The 17,798-nt window shown below is 40.4% G+C and overlaps 1 protein-coding gene and 1 pseudogene across 1 annotated transcript; both read right to left on the bottom strand.

The window, feature by feature from the left end:
- Positions 1-246: 246 nt before the first annotated feature.
- On the bottom strand, positions 247-5,570 carry LOC139345886 (high-affinity choline transporter 1-like; annotated as a pseudogene).
- A 2,845-nt stretch (positions 5,571-8,415) lies between these two features.
- On the bottom strand, positions 8,416-16,920 carry LOC139344300 (multidrug and toxin extrusion protein 1-like). Its single transcript, XM_070982356.1, has 16 exons — positions 16,676-16,920; positions 15,598-15,699; positions 15,409-15,477; positions 15,052-15,200; positions 14,229-14,271; positions 13,851-13,895; positions 13,664-13,761; positions 13,027-13,124; positions 12,298-12,479; positions 12,061-12,169; positions 11,058-11,133; positions 10,392-10,461; positions 10,169-10,301; positions 9,986-10,080; positions 9,820-9,883; positions 8,416-9,739 (listed from the first exon to the last, which is right to left on the bottom strand). The coding sequence occupies exons 1-16, from the start codon at positions 16,823-16,825 to the stop codon at positions 9,498-9,500; spliced, it is 1,725 nt and encodes a 574-aa protein (XP_070838457.1). The 5' UTR covers positions 16,826-16,920; the 3' UTR covers positions 8,416-9,497.
- Between the last annotated feature and the right edge of the window lie 878 nt (positions 16,921-17,798).

Raw genomic sequence — 17,798 nt, 5'->3', positions numbered from 1 at the left:
TGTGTGTCCACTGTGTGTGTGCAATTTATTTTGAGCAATCTGTTTTTTACATGGTCACATTTTTTGTGAAACCTGGTTACAAAAACAATATTTCCAACAGAGAAAGAAAGTAAAAGCGTAAAATACCTCATTAGCAGCTATTACCAGCTGTTTAACATACAGGCAAATCTGCGGTTTCTCTAAATATCCATACTTCTTAAGAGCACAAAAAAATTCAGGCCTGCAACTCTACAAAAAGAGAGACAGTTAGGATCCATTCTGCAACATTGGCTGTAAGGCTACTCCATCCCTGTTCTCGTCACACTCAGCATCACTTCCAGCTTCTCCTTCGTCTTCTTTGAGATTCTGTGTGACAGCACTCGCTGGTGATACAGCAGCATTATATTTTACTTTGAAGATGTCCCACCTTTCAGGCAACAGGCCGTGGTTGAACATGAACAAAGCTAGCGAGGAAAAAACTAAGATGGTTAACAAAGTGCAGAGCATGGACACTGCCCTGACAGGAGACTTTTGGATGTAGATGCCATCTTCCAATACACAACCGGGAAGTTGAAGAACAACAGGAAGACCTATAGCGTTCTCTCCCACCAAAATCCTTACAGTCACGCCTATGACGTAACCCACCAAGGCACCATAACCATTTGTCACCTTAAAGAAGAGCACGGCAACCAGATGGGGGAATATTAGGGTGTAGGAGATGTCTGCGCCAAGAATCCAGAGGACCAGCGTGCTGTTGGTGTAGAACGTTATGGATGTCCCAACCAGACCCACCACCACCACTGTGACCCGGATCACCCATTGCATTTCATAGTCTGATGCCTGTGAACATGGAGTCATACAAAAGGATTAATATAACTGTGTTTTTCAAAATGGATAGTTTTTGATTCATTTCTGCTTTTTAACGATTGGAAAATGACATTACCTTCATCTCTTGAGACACACTGAGCTGTCACAAGGAATGTTTGGCACTCCTTACCTGTTTACGCAGGATGTTTTTGTAGATGTTTGAAGAGAAAAGAGACGTTGCAGACAAGAGGCCAGAGTCTGTGGATGACATGACAGCAGCGGCCACAGCTCCAATTCCAATGATTGAGATATAAGAGGGAGTGAGGTATTGTAGTGCCAGGGGCAGAATAAAGGTATGCTCCCCACGTACATATGGAGATGGAGAGCCATACAGTGTTTGGTTCCAGTCTGTGCAATAACAATTCAACATTTTTCATTAAGGGTTCTCACCACAATATTGGATCCATAAAATGAATAATATCTAAGGTTATCATTGATTTTAAAATTGTGCAGTTTGTTATCAAATAGATTACATCTGGGTATTTTTAAAATTGCTTTAAATGATGATTTTTCACCTCAGGGACAGTGGAAAGGCAGCAGTGACATACCTTATAAAGTTGTTATGGCAAAAGTGTTGCCAAATAGTTGCTTATTTACACATCCAGCAGACATGGAGCACCATTTGGATTCAGTTGGAGTCATGTTTAGGGCCACCACATTGATATTCCTGAGGGAAATGTCCATCTTTTTAACTGCTAAAAGCTAAATATTCACCAGCTAGTTGCTAACTCTGTCTGTCTCTGTCAGGTTTATCAGAGATTTTTCACTGGAAACAGCTGCCTGCTGCCACAAGAAATGGGCTTGATGAGAGCAGAGAGAGTGAACCATATCAAAATTATCTGTAGAGGGAAACCACAAAGCTGAAAGATATGCCTCTGGGGGTTTGGCACTATGAGTGACCCTTTCCACATATTATATTGATAACCAATACAAAAAAAACAATACCTGGCCACAATGTGTCTGTATCAAAGTTCTGCTATCTCTAACTTAATTCCCACCTGTGGAGGCGGCGACTGCCCCAACCAAGACAGGAGGGATTCCCAGTATGGCAATGACAAAGGCAGCAGCAAAGCAGGTTAACTGGGCTGTTTGTGCTGAAGAGGCAGACAGCGTCCTCTGGTGGAAGCTCTGAAATGAAACACTGCCAAGACCCTGGAAAAAGGAGCACAAGGAGAGGAGGAAAATGTGTGTAGAGGACCAAGGAAATATGAGGAGGAATGAAATGTACTGATACACAGGTATTGACAATTTCTCCCTCAGACATAAAGCAGTTTTCAGTGAATAAGTTCAGGAAGGAACATGGCTGTGCAGATGGCTAATACTGTTCAGACAGATACAAATGTTTACCCTCTGTAATTCATTTATTCTCTCTACACTTACAGTACTCCCATTCAAAGCATACTCTCTATTCCTCGATGCACTGGACAAAAGCCAGTGCAACAATCCAAGAAGGTCACTGTTCCATCACAGGACTGACACACTGGCACTTTAGATCTCTACTGCACCTTATTGCACATCTTTGAACAGGAGTCTACCACAGACCATACCTGTGAGAGCTAACCTCTACATACTATGAATGTTTTGCACTCCTGACAGGATACAACATTGTCATTTGGGGGCAGAGTGGAGTAGTTTTTCATTTTTGAAAATTTAGACTGGAATCATATCTCTGTGTAAGGTGGGATAATCTTAACATTACCTGCATTTGTCAAATTCAGCCATCATTACAGCCACCTGCTGTGAAACTTGCTAGTCCTCCAGTAGTCCTGTCTACGGCTACATCCTTGTACTTTAAAAAGGAAGGAAAAGCTGCCTGTCCTTTTTTTATCAGCTAAAATCTGAATTTTGGGGAGGAAGTCAAATGAAGGTCTGGGATGCTGGCTTAAGTTTTTGAAGAGCACAGTCAATAAATTTTATTCCCCACCTCACTGTGTAATGTGAATCCTGTGCCATTGGGCCAGTTTAATTCAGTCACTGATTTAAATGACTTTTAATACAAGGACACATTGCTCTGTGTAATGATTTTCATCATGTCATTCTGCCACAGTGTTGTGAAAGAGACACTTCCTGTCTTTAGTCTTTGTCACGCACATAAAAAGCAGATTGGAAACATGATTTTGCATCTGCAAGTGGAGAGATCCATCTTGTCTGATCTCCTTCCTAAATTACATAAACAGAGCATCTCATTTAAATGATTTAGGAATTTAGGTTACTTAAGTGCATGCATGTAGGCATTGATGATGGTTGGTCTGTCCCACCAACATGTAGCTTTGCTTTGAGCTTATGGGTGGAACCAAGAAAGTATGATACTGATGAATATTCAGCTCACAAGCATTAAGAAGTCATCAATCCACATCCAGACATCGTCCTTGTTCAGAGTGCCGACCCAGGGTTCTTGGAAAGTGTGGTTGAAAGCAGTCTGGACAATGTTTGTAGCTGAGGGGTTGAGCAGCAAGAAGGGAACACACAGCCACTGCAAATACATAAACATGGAGATCATCCAATGAAAAACCTTAGCACAAAAAGTCTGTTAATTTTGTCAATGTTACAATATAGAAATAATCTTCCATTCAATCCATTGTGTTTACACACCACATCTGACACTGCTGTTTGTCATTGATGGTTTATGAACAGTCCTGACTTGCTGTGTTTTTTCCTTTTCCACTGAAGCTTTTTTTGGCTTTATACTAGATGGCAATGTACATACATGCAGATACTGCACATATTTAAAATGATAGCACTACTGTCACTCACCAAACTGAGGAAAACTAGGGAAAGCTGGATGACATCAGTGTAGGCCACTGAGTAAAGGCCTCCTAACAAAGTGTAGATAATGGCCACAGCTGATGAGATCCAGATAGAATATGCATAGGGCAGGTCCAGTATCACACTCATAGTTGATCCTGTTGGACAAACCAACAAAGACAGAAACTTTGTTTGTATCCACTAATTTAAAAACGTATGGTTTTAGTTGGTAGGGATATATGTTTACCTAAGCCGAGGAGAGTGCAGGACACCCACAGCACGTCCACCAGCATAGAGGGCAGCACGAGAGCACCACTCAGTACTTTGCCATACTTTATCTGGAATGGGTCCATCATGGTGATATACTTCTTCTCCCTCATTGTCTTGGCAAAGAAAAGTCCACCTTGTGCAGTGGGTGAGATATTAACCATGATAATATAATGATTACTGATATATAATGGTACAATATTATTGTATTTATTCTGATGAATTCATTAAAAACTCTACTTTGTGTTGCGCGCCATCCTTTACTTTTTTTGGATGCTGTGGGCACTGTAAGTCACTGATGTCCAGTGCATCAAGCTCATTGGAACACATTACTGACTGTTTAAAAATCTGTCTATAATACAGATCAAATGAACCACACAGAAACAATAAACATATGTCTGTCATTATCAGGATGCCTCTATCGTGTATGTCTTACCTAGAATGAAGGACATCGAGTATTGTATAGGCATAAGGGCCCATATTAAGCCCTTTTTAGGAGTGTAAACAGCCTCAGCCTCACCCAGGATGAAACCACCTCCAACCCATGTAGCTGCAGAAGAGTGACAGGGATACACACACTTTTATTCTTATTGTACTGTATTTTGTGCTATATCTGCACAGTTGCAAGTTTAAATATATAGCAACCCAAATGTTCTGGGAGGCAGATGGTGTCTCCTGTTCTTTGGAAGTCCAGTGGTTTCTGTGCAGACTAGTGGGAGATAGCATGTGGAATATGTCTCATTAATACATTTAACCAACATGGTTTTCACTGTGTTACAGTTTTTCTCTCTTTCTTTATCATAATGTTGGTTGTTGAAGCCGATGTACTCATGGCAATTCCAAATGCATTACTTCATGTGCTGCAGTACTTTTCCAGGCAAACTGGAATGAAAGCGATGACATAACAAAATGTGGCCTTGAAACTTTGCCGGTATTTTGCAGCAGCCTTGTACTGGTTGCGCAAGATTGTGTGTGAAGCTGCCCTGCTGTTATGTTTTACTGGTCTAGCAATGAAATAAAAATGCATTGCTCTTAAATGTTTTGAGAGGACATGTACATTTTGTCTATAAAGTTCATGCAACTGTTGCATGAACAAAAGTGTGACACTGATTCAAATGACACAGCCAACTACAGTGAAAATAGTAGGTTGCACCCTGAATGCATTGAACATCTGTGCCTTGAATCATGAAATCAGAGTCCATGCCTTGAATAACATGTAATCCAACTCAACTGGCCCCTCATACTTTGTGATGCTAATGACAGCATATAGCCATCCTGTTCATTGAGAAATGAACTTTTGTTTCTACTGTTGTCTTGAGAGGACAACCTCTTCTTTAGATAATAAGCTGATTAACCTGTTAGCATGAGGAAAGTTTTGTTTTCTCAATGTAAGATAATGAGTTTGATACTGGGATTACTGGATTAAAATAATAACTGCAGCCACTCTCAGCATATTTGCACAACACCTATGCTCAGCTAGCAAAATGTGAAAAATAAAACAATGTCTGAACCCCACAGAACAACATACCTGTCATGGTAAAAATCCCAACCACCAGGCTGATATTTCTGTCCCCAAGGAGCACCACTTCGGTCCTGTTTCCATGGCTCTTTCACTCAGCTTTCCTGGACTTTTGGGCAGCCCACAACCCTGTCCCCAGAATTAAGATGTAGAAAAGCACCACTGCAACCACACCGGCAATGTTCAGAGCCATGGTGGTCAACCACTATGGAGCACACTGAGAGACAGATGGGCTGAATCGATAACAAATACTGTACATGGACAGAGAGCGTGCAAGAGCAAAGGTCACAATCGGAAACCTGAAAACCATGTTTTGGAAGCACTTCTGAGTTCACCTGAGGTAATGTACCTCGTGAGTACACAAGCAAACAAGGAAGAGATGAGGTATACATGTCCAAAGCAAAAACCTCATTCTCAATGGTCGGCATTAATCTTAGAGGAGGATGAAGGGGAAAAAAGGCTCAAAGGGCCATCTTTGGTGGGACCCTGGCATAAAGCGTAATGGGTCAAGCGTTGGGTCAGAACCAGGATAGGTCAGGACAACTGGGTCAGATCAGAGTACAATTAAATTTTCCATTTCTATTTCATTCTCCTTTCTTGTTCCATCTACGTCTCCATTTTAATTTCATTTGTTTCTTTCCTTCTTTTCTGTCCTTGCTTTCACCTGTTGCTTGCGCAATATAGGTCAGATAGATCCCCTCTAGAATGGCCCCACCCTGCAATAGGGGCCCTGTTCATTTGCTCTATCTTTACACACACATATGCCTATGTGTGTGCTTAGTAGAGTAAGAAGATCTGAAGGTATCTAGTTAGTTTTACGCATGTACCTCATGTTGATTACATAAGCTTATCTAGCTAGCTTGTATGTCTGCATGTTTGCAAACAGCAGTCAAATGACACATGAATTGAGGGCAGTGACTGAGGGCAGTGGGTGAAGAGCCAAAACAACACTGAGCCATCACCACATAAAAGATGTATATGACTGGTGTTTATGGATGTAAGTAGAAAATGGACACTCACGGCACAACATGGCACATTAAAACCACATGATTAGTCATTTAGTAGACTAGTTGATTTGTCAATTGAAAAAATGTTGATTATCAATTCATCATTTGATTAATTTTTCAGGCAAAACCCACCAAACCTGATCTAGCTCCAGCTTCTGTAATGTGAGGTTTTTCTCCCCCTCTTTTTTATATCCTTGTTCCTAAGATGCCCATCTTGGGGTTTTGCACATTTCCACAATTTCTTATTTTTTAGACCAAACAACAAATATATTAACGGGGAAAACGGGCAAATGGCGGATTAATCAGCAATGAAAATTAGTGTTAACTGCAAGTCCACATGCTGGCTCACCACTACAACCACCACCAGGGGTCAGTAAAAGAACCACTGAAGCACAAAATATAGATTTAAAATCGTCACAAAATACAAGAACTTTTTCAACCCATTCAAACCAAACATTTTTTTAGGTTAGATCGTGTCATACAGTATGTAGGCTAGCTGTGGAATATTGACTAAATTAGTATGAGGACCAAATGTTTACAATTGGAGCTAACTAACTTCAGAATAAACAATGGACACTGTCCAGCTTCCTTCATTATATTAATGGTACCAAATTTCATCGGCACTGGCTGCTGCTGCTGCTGCTGCTGCTGCTGCTGCTGCTGGAAGGAGGTTTGGTCCAAGTTTATTCATCTGAGCCACTGACATTGGCAGGTACTACAAATGCTATCTAACAGCTTGAAATACTGCAGCAATAACAAGCAGATGACAAAGCAGAATGAGCTCTCTAAAAACTTAAGACGGGAAGCTTAACTTCCATCACTCTGACGTTCACCTTCACCACAGTCTGCTCTTGTAGCTTGGTTAGCTGCACATTTGTTAAGAAGCTGCTGAGGCAGGACACACTACTGCTGCTCAGACTGTGACAGGACCCTTTCTATCCTGTAACAATGAAAATGATCATTCCAAACAAAGAACATCAAATAAATAAATATAAAAAAATAAATCACGGTTTTAGTATGAAGTCACCTTTAAAAGTAACTTTCTACTTTAATGACAAAAGATACTATACAAGACAAGTCAGGTGAAGAAAAAAGTATGACCGCTTATAAAACGAGTATAAGTGAAACAAATTCATATAAAGAATCTTAAGTAAATGTCATTACAAGCAAAAAAACAAAACAAAACAAAAAAATGGAATAATCTCATAATTCAAGTTTATTGCATTTCTTCCATTAAGTCAGGTGAAGGATTTAAGTTGGAACCTCAGTTCCATGATAAAAGCTAAAAATTTAGAGAAGAATTGACAAACTTTCTTTGTGAATAAAGATCTTGCATAATGAAGTTAATCACATATTGGAGGATGCCATCATCTGGATTATCACACAGTGTCTCACATTATCTTTAAGGTTAAAAGAACAAACAATTAGTAGCCTTAAGAAAATGAGACTCTGGATCTGCCTTGAATTCTGGGGATATTTTGCAGACTAAACACAGGTGACAGAGCATTGGTCATAGCAGCTGTGGTTTTAATCTTTAGTGATCTAAATTAATGTGTAACACTTAAGCTGTATGTGGTATACAACGTTAGGGGGGTTAGTGGCTGTGCATTGATGCATTTACCAATTTGGAGAGTTCTAACAAACAATTGTACCTTCAACACAAACATCCTCTGGACTCAAGTTTGATATGAAGTGTCTGGTTTCTGAATTCCGTTATTTTCCTTCATCACAGTGTCATCACAAAACCATGGTCACAGCCCTCCAACACAAAGTATCAATTTCTTAATGCAGTATTCAAAATGGTGACCTCTGTGCTCAACACTAATCTTTTTAATTCTGCTTGAGCAAAACTGAGCTCAAGCAATGGTACTTTCGGTAGTTTTCGGTGGTATGTTCAAGGACTCCTTCACCTCCTGGATTGCAGTAGTTAAAGACATCTTCCAAACCATGACAAAGTCTCTTGTGTCATGTGAAACAGCTTTGAATGGTACAGTGTGAGGTACTATTTAATACACACATAGATACAACATGTTTATATCAATCACTTAATATTTATTTATACTGAGAGACAGCAATGATGAGCATACTACTGTTGGAAAAAATTTTAAATAACTTCTTTGGTTTTGTTGATTTTCACTTTGATTCCAGCCTTTGTATTTGATAGCAATCTCACCTATGTGGACAAAAACATAAAAAAATAGTGGTGGATGTACCAGTGAGATGAACACATTTAGAGGACACAAAAAGAAATGAATGTGCATACTGATACTGCAGACTGATTCAGGAACACCTACATATATACTTCATGTATATAGTGTATAATATCCACAACAATTGACCAAGACACAAAGAGTAGCACTATCTTCAGAGTCTTATGAGTCAGCTGTCCCACTGTGGGCCATGTGGAGTCACTATTTATCCCATATTAATAACTACAAGATATACACTCAGAGTGCAGTTTGTATTCACTTACATATACATAGTATTTGAAGGCACCAAGGCACAGTGTATAACATCTCAAAATGTTCCTTTAAAATCAAAATATCTTGGAATTTTTCTTTTGAGCTCTGCCTGAGCTACTGAGACAAACACGAACAAACAAATTCTTAATTAAAGTTTAATTTTTCACCCTCTAAGGGACACAAGTTGGCACCGAAGCAAAATCACTGTAAAAAGCCATGACATAAAGCACTGCGTCAACATTCATCAGTTGCTGTGGCTGTAATGTAGGCAAACACCTGCCTGCTTTTACTCAAATGTGAACAGAAACAGAACAACGTGAGTATCCCTTGAAAGGCCTCCAAATATTCACATTTCTGCCCTGGTTTAGTTGGCTAACACCTCAGAAAATAAACCAGTCTCTTTGGCTTATCAAAGACCCAGATCCACCATTATCACCTTGTTTAATTCAGCTCTCTGTCACAGACTCCAGTCATATGACAGGGTTGTATAAAGCTGCAGACTCGAGAGTTGATCCTCACAAGGTGATAGCATGACTCACCCTGTCATACTACAAGGTGATTCAGTGTTCACATGAAAATATCGTTGGATGGAACTTTATATCAGTCCTGATAAACATCAGTCTGGCTGCCAGCTTTGCATCATCAGAGGACTCATTTCAGTAGACTGGTGAAGAAGTTGCTGGCGAAGATTCCAGCGATGAGGATGACGACCATGATCAGCAATGCGAGGCCACGCCGTAAAACCAGCTGTGTAACTGACAGAACATCTCCCACTGTCGTCGTAGTGGATTTATTCTGGCCTGGAATATGCACCTCCTGGTATGTGCGGTCCTCCTCAGCACTCTCACAATTGGATGCAGTGGCACTGAGCTGAGCCTGGTTCTGACTCGATTCTGGAGGTTTGAAGGAGAACCTTTAGTTTCAACAAAGTTCTGTAATACCAGGATGCTTGAGTTAGTGCGCCGATGCTCACCTGTACTTTCCATTCCGACCATCTCTTTTTCTTCTTTGACCTGGACTCCTGCTCTCACAAGAGCCTGACCAGTCATATAAGACAGTTTTTAATAGCAGGTTTTACTTCAAATACATCTCAGAACAAAATGTAGAATTTTGATTGGTCAAGGGATCTAGGCACACACCTCTTCAGCAGCCTTCTTCCAATTGAGTTTGCACAGATATGTGATGAAGAAAATGGCCTGCATTAACACACAGATGGTAAGTCCTGTCCACAGTCCTATTACAGAGGTGAGGGAACGTCAGGCAGGAGGCGAGGCATCATACAGCAATAATAGTCAAACTGTACATTAGTGGTCTGTTCTTACCTACGATGCCCATATTTGCTGCAAACATTAGGGACACACCAATAGGAAAGCCAATTAAGTAGTATCCCACCAGGTTACACAGTGCGCCAATCATCTGTTTTCCAGCTCCTCTAAGAACACCTCCAGCCACACCCTGGGGATAACAGAGCATCGGTCAAATCACTTTCTGTATATGTCTGTATTGGTCTTAAATCCATAATACTTGCATGAAATTGTTTCTCACCGCAATGGCATCAACGAGATGCATGAAAGAAAATATCAAGATGACCTCAGCAACCCTCTGAATAATGTCTCTAAAAAACATGCAGACAGATTCATGATGGAAACTAAAACATGTTCTGGCAAGCAGATATCTCCAACTGATAAACACAGTGAACAGATGAGGACACTGCATGGAAACAAAATTTTACCACTCATATTGAAATAAGAAATGTGACATAATGACCTGATAACTGTTGTGCCACTGCAGGCAAATCATCTCATCTTACAGAAAACCACTTTCATGGATAAGGATGTTAAACATTAAAACATTAAACATACAACATAAAAATTGGAAATAGTGTAATAACCTAATGTAATAATCTGAAATGAATTAGGCTTGTTTGGGTTAAACGAAATGGAACAAACTGGGCAACAGATACTCTATGGCAGACTGCAGAAATAGAATGAATAGGTGTTTTTGCAGTGTTTAATGTGGCATCGCGAATAAGGAGCTCAATGTTTGAGTTGGCATGAAGATGATGACTTTGGTTAATGTATGACAGTCTGGACAGCAATGTGAAACTAAGCCTGCTATGGCACATGGACTGCAGCTAAAGGTACGCAAAATAACTGAATAATACTGTTAGTGCAAGAAAGTGAAGGATACTGTGTCAAACACTTTACTTACTGCTCTGAGGTGAAAATGTATCCAATAACATGTCGGGCAATGCCGAGACCGCCTCCAACAAAACACGCAATAATGACTGCCATGAGAAAAAGAAACAAAAAGCAGCTGTGAATGGAAAGTATGGTTTATTCATCCAAACTGTAGACACTTTGCCCTTAACAATTCATTTGAAATGTTAAGTGTTAGTACTGATTTTGCCTTGTAGGTTGCATTCTCTCAGATTCAATCAGACTTCTCATAATGGGTCAGAATTTCAATTCATCTCCTTCCTCAGGCTTTGCACCACTTTGGAATAAACGTTCAGACCAAACAGCTCAAACAAAAGGTCCAGACAACACAGCGCTGCCCTCTGGAGGTGCAGAGCATAATGACCCAACTGCCTAGTTTGACAGATAGACCAGGGGTTCCCAAACTTTTCCATGCCATGGCCCCCCAAACAGCACTAGCTTCTGGCCGGGGACCCCCTTTGCAAACCCACCGACAATGCTACAAAATATGTAAAGACTTTTAGAATGAGTTTGTTACTTTTATTCACTATTCAATAATTATTCCATTTGTTTAGCATAAGAATATTAATGAACATGTTTTCAACACTGAATTATATTCCCACTGAATAATGAACTTTTCAACAAACTGTTGACAGACAAGAACAGAACAAAAGAAATCAAACCTCTCCCAATTGTGTGTGTGTGTTCACTATTCAATAATTATTACGTTTGTTTAGCATAAGAATTTTATTAACTAACATGTTTTGCTTTTTTTTCTTAACTTCCCTCCAATTTTCTGAGGCCACCTAGCGCCCCCTGGTGGCCCTGGCCCCCACTTTGAAAACCACTGAAATAGACCACAGCATGTTCAGATGATTGGCATGCAGTGCACTATGTATTTGCTTATTTTATTCAAAATCTGTTTTCATGTGCATCTCTGTTGCTGTTAGTGTGAAGAGGGAGACAAAGTGAAAATGCATCTCAGGCAACAATGTACTGTATGTCTTGGTTCTTACATGCACAAATCATGGGGACCTTGCAAGACAGTTTGGCCTGCTCTATGTTTCCGGCACCAAGAGCATTCCCAACCCGTACACTGGCAGCAGCAGAGAGTCCCAGAGGAAACTATGGGAAAAAAAGATAAGTAATTACCAAAACTGCATTAAAGATACTCTTCCTTAACTATGCTTTCACTGGAGCAATGGTTGACATATGAGCAGGGTTGGCATTTACAATGAATGATTAATGTTTACCATGTATCCTATAACTGTCAGCTCATACGCTATAGACTGCGCTCCCAGCTCAGCCTCACTAATCACTCCAGCCAGGAAGCCTCCCACCTCAAACATCCACCACTCCAGACAAAGCATGAGCATACTGGGGATGGCAAGCTGAATGAAGGGTCCCCACTCCTGCAGACAGTCCATTGACCAGCCTGTGGGTCAGAGGTCTATACGTTAAGCTGAAGGTTATGCTAGAGCTAGAGAGAGAGAGAGGACATTAGATCTATGCGTGACAAAATCTATGCATACGAGGTTATTATTTGAAATTACTCAAAGGCTGCAGGTGTGTTTTAGAAGTCCTAATCTGGGCTTAAAGTTTAAATGGAATCAAGGTTAAAAGGGTTCACTCAATATTTAATAATTGTGCAAACCCTTAGTTGAAATCAAAGAAAGGCCAGAATTACTGTCCTACTGGCAGAAACAGCCAGCTGCATCACTGCTGTCACCTCTCCTCCTGCACTACATTACTCAGTTATAGAGTTTTGAACTAATTAACTAATTCTATCAAACATTACACACTGGCGAGTTCACAGTGGACCACCTGTACAGACGTTGTGAAAGACCAGAGACTTGAACAATGAAAGAGGATGAAAACACTGGATAGAATATGAGACTCACTCACTACCCCATTAAAAAACACATCTAAATCAATTTCATGTTGTGGTCAAATATCTCAATAATGATGAGAAAACCACTGACCTCCCCATGTGGCTTTGTGCAGACCCCTCCAGCAGATGTAAACGTACAGGACCACAGCCAGCAAGTACTGTGAGATAGCATTGGCTGCTGCAGAACCACTTTAAGAAAAAGAAAATTCAGATCTTAGAGCAAAGCGGAAAGGAAGAAACAATAGAAAGCTCTCTTCTGTGACAGATATTCACATTTTTGACAACTATTCATGGTCACAAAAACAGGCTTTGTGTACATTTTGTGTCCAGATGGCTATCAGATTCTCATAAAAAATGTTACTAACCACGAACACAAGATAAACAGTTGTCTCTGTAAAATGTCATCCAATACAACCATCCAGTGATAAATATGACACTTGTGAGACTGACAAATGAAAACAGTTGTTGAACTGGATAACTGTTCAACTGCATTTGCAAGGCATTTAGGACAGACAGAATGACTGACAAACATAAACAACATTTTTTTAATCACTGTGATGTGTGTGATGGATATAATTTATACAATGGATATAATTTATACAATAAATGCTAATCATTCTCAGCAGAAATTAACACACATTGCCATCGTTTCTCTGACATAACTGACCATTAATAACATATTAATAATTACACAAAGGTCGACTTCAAAACGATGTTGGTAAACTCACGCGACGCCCATATCCAGACGATACAGGAAGATGTAGTTGATGATTGCATTGCAGACATTTCCAATTGCTCCTGTTACAACCTGAGGCCATATGATTCCCTGTAAACCACAGCACAATCTGGTATCAATACTAATCAAACTATGGTCCAGCCATTAACTTTGACATCAGTGTGTTTGAACTGCTGTACCTGATTTTGAAGATACCTCCCTTGCAGCTGGTACATAAAGGCAGCCTGAAAAAGGAAATACAAAATTCAGTTAGTGTCCCTTTTGGCTTAAGAGTAATGAGGTCAGCTGACCAATTATTCAGCTTGGCAGCCTTCACCAGTCACACAGGGACGTACATCACCGTTTTGCATGGAGGCTCCACACAGGAAGTCAAAGTAATGTCATTGCGTACATGAGATAATTATCATAATAATTGGCTATTGCCTTTTTCATGCTCCAAACTATATATCGGCCTTTAAAAACCCACTCTCAGTCAACCTCTACTCATGATCAAGCAAAAACTGAAAACCATGGTGAAATCTGTGCATATTATGTCGTTATCTTCATCCACAACTCACCGGCAGAGCAGGCATGAAGATCTTCACGTACAGCTGAGTGAGACTTCATGCAGAAACACAACAAACAAATATGCATGTGAAACTGTGCAGTTTAAATATAGGTTTGCACCTATAATGGGTTAATAAAATATAATAATAATAATATAAGTTTATTTGTATAGCATTTATCTAAACAAGATACAAAGCGCGTGTTGTTGAGTCAGTCAAATCAGTGAGGATGAGTAAAAGCTGCAAAGATCAAATTTCCCATGTTAACATGGATGATCAAAGTGAGTGTCAAAGCTGTCACATGTAGTGATGAACCCAGAGAGAGCAGTTCCTTCATGGAGTGATTTAGCATCTTTGAGTTTGCTGTGTGTAATGTAAGCAACCTGCCCAGCAGACAGGCACACACACAATTAGTGATTAGCTGTTGAACATAATGAAGCATTAGCAGCTAAACAGCCACATATTTCCCTTAGGAGTTGTTGGAGACCAAACCAGAACTAAAACCAGAGTGAAAATTGGACTTTGATTCATCAGGTAGCCAGAAACATGACTCCAAATGAAAGCTAAGTGCACAACACTGCAGGGCCTAGTGACAGGTCAAAACATCATTCAACATGGATGCTGACTTCCACTGGAATTTTTCCACAGAAACGCTCAGCCACGTTTTGGCACATGTTACTGTGTACTGATAATTGACTGCCAAATTATTGTATCATTCATCTCTAAATTTCTACAAGTGTAAACAGATTATCAAGTCTAGATGAGACCGCAGGTCCAGCACTATCAGTAACTGAGTTGCTCAAAGTGTCTCTCATTTTGGGGATAAATGACTGACCTGGCGACCTCTGGGCTCTGTTTGACGGCGAGTAGAAGGGGTTCAGTGTTGATGAGGACGGCCCAGCAGGGGAAACAGGCCAGCAGCAGAATCAGAATCCCCCTCTGGAGAATCACTCCCACACGCTTCAAGTTACCGCTCCCATACGTCTGCATGAAACAGGTCAATAACAGAGCAGAGTTAGAAAACACTAATCACACCAACAACCAAGGCATGACTGGTCAAAGAAAACTAACTTGATACAGAAGCTCATTGTTGATTTGTTTTAAAGGAGACCCCAGGACAACCTGGGAACCCAGCAGTAGTGGTTTGTTTTGGTTGGATAAATAAAGAGAAAGAACCTCTGGTGAGGACTACCTGAGATATGAGGGTATCACAAGTTAATGACAGACCAGTGCCAATGGAAACACCAGTCACATTAACCACCTGCAATAAGAAGAATAAGAAAGACTTGAGGGAGAAGCATACATTTTAAAAGCTATTTCAAATGCCAGTACTGGCAGACACCAGTCCAAACACAGATAGGCCTGGAGAAAGTCTCCTCACCGCGATTGATAATGATACTCCAGCAAGTTCACTTTTTCCCAGGTGACCGCAGAACACAGTGCTGACGAAACTGATCATGAAGATCATCAGCTGGGAAATGACCTGGAGCACAAAAACAAACTCAATACCCTTTTATCATTTTCTTCTTTGTACAAATGCCAGATAATAAGTACATATAAAAAAAAGAAACTGTGGTGTGAGTGCTAGATGTTGAAAAGCTGACACTAAATTGCACTGCTGGCTTTAAAAGTTGAATAATACTGGTATGAAACAGAAAAAGGAGGAATATGAGTTTAATTTGCTGGTGAAGGAGTCGGCTATGAGCAACGAGCACTGCTGAGTTTGACAATTGAATAATACCAATAACATAGATGTGGAGTAGTTTGGGATTTGTTGAAAAACTGAAATGAATTGCCGGCTTTAATTTGTATGAAGCAGCTGAAGGAGCATGAATAGATGATAAAGTGAGTCAAATTAGTATGAATGAATCTCATGACATTTAAGTTTGAGTTTCTAGCTGAAATTAGTAGATAAGTGTTGAAAATGCATAATAAATTGAAAATGTGTGAATTCTGAACATTCCGTCCATGATTTTACTGAGGAATGTTTCTGTTGAATATGTCTGAAAGTATGAAAGGTAAGAATGAGCAAAATCAGGGATTCCACTGATAGATGAAAATTCAACCATGTAAAGTAAAACTATCATCACCGGATACAACAAGTCAAAAGCAGAACAAGAGCGTGCGAGTCGCTCAACAGGTCAACACACAGTGCGAGGCATAGCCGAACAACAGCGCCTTCCGAGGTGGAAGTGTTGACTGCTGTTCTGGGGCCCCAGACCCTCAAGGGGCCCCAAGGCTCCATGCTTACCGTGTAATGTTTGCTGTGTTTCGATTATAAAAAATGGAGAAATTAGAAGGACCCAAGGTGACGCTTGTATTATTAACCGACATAAACAGAGAGTGAGAGAAACGTGGAAAAACTTACTTACAGTTTACTTTACAGCACTGAAAAATACACGTAAATACTACACAGAGCAGGTAAGCAGTACACCTGGAGGCGTTGGTTTACTTCTTACCACTGGTCCCGCCAGTTTGAAAAGATGTACGAGTTCTTGCCGGTACTCCGGCGGGATGACGCACCCCATCCTCTCCAGGCAGGAGCCACAGCCTTCAGAAGCAGCAGCAGCAGAAGAAGCCGCTTCACTTGCTTTCAAGTCTTCCTTCATTGCTTCTGTAAGTTTAGCGGGTGTTTTACCGGGAGCGTCCACAGCAGGATGAACTTCAGTGTTCTCTGTTACTGCTTTCCCCTTGACAGTGACATTAAGACAGGAGGTTAGAGCAGTCCACGTCTGACCACGGCACGAGCCAGAGGAGGGGTTACGCAACAACACGTGCAGCAGTTCTGTAGCGTCACTGTCATTCTGCAGACCTAATGTTGCATTCATTACTTTAGACTTACACTCGTCATATAAACAAATTGTAGATACATTTTGCAAACAATACGTCATAGTACTCTGTGTCGTGTATAAGTACTTGCAGCCAGTGATAAAAATATACATTTACTTAAAAACTTGTAGCCCACTTTAGGTGAGTATTTCAATTTGGTGCTACTTCTACTCTGCTACATTTTGGAGGCAAATATTGCGCTTGTTACTCCATAACGTTTATTTAATGGTCGTAGTATTAGTGTAATTGCAGATTATTAACACAAAATATAAATAGTAATGATATATTATAGGTTAGTCTTTAAAAAAATGTCCTTAGGCGTGAGTGTGTGAGCCTTGATGGTTGTTTGTTTGTATGTTGCCTTGCGATTGGCTGGCGACCGGTTCAGGGTGTACCCCGCCTCGCGCCCGTTGACAGCTGGGATAGGCTCCAGCCCCCCCACAACCCCGGAAAGGGATAGTCGGGTATAGACAATGGATGGATATTATAGGTTATGTATGTGTATAGCAGTCATGTACACTGCTTATTATAATACAATAATATCATATTTTTAACGGTATGAAATGAGTTCTGCTTGAGTGATTATACTTGGTATAATTGATCATTTATTTGCTATTTTAATGATGATACTTAGAGGTCTGAATACTTCTTCCACAATTGCATGTAGCTTCAGTCATACAATATGTGTGTGCCTGTGTGTCCACTTCCTGTGTGGTGTCATAGCCCTTGGTTGTATACCTCTCTTGTACTATT

The sequence above is a fragment of the Chaetodon trifascialis genome, chromosome 2 (assembly GCF_039877785.1).
Source record: "Chaetodon trifascialis isolate fChaTrf1 chromosome 2, fChaTrf1.hap1, whole genome shotgun sequence".
NCBI classification, from domain to species: Eukaryota; Metazoa; Chordata; class Actinopteri; order Chaetodontiformes; family Chaetodontidae; genus Chaetodon; species Chaetodon trifascialis.
The sequence above is the reverse complement of the archived record's forward strand: the minus strand, read 5'-3'. Positions and strand labels throughout refer to the sequence as shown.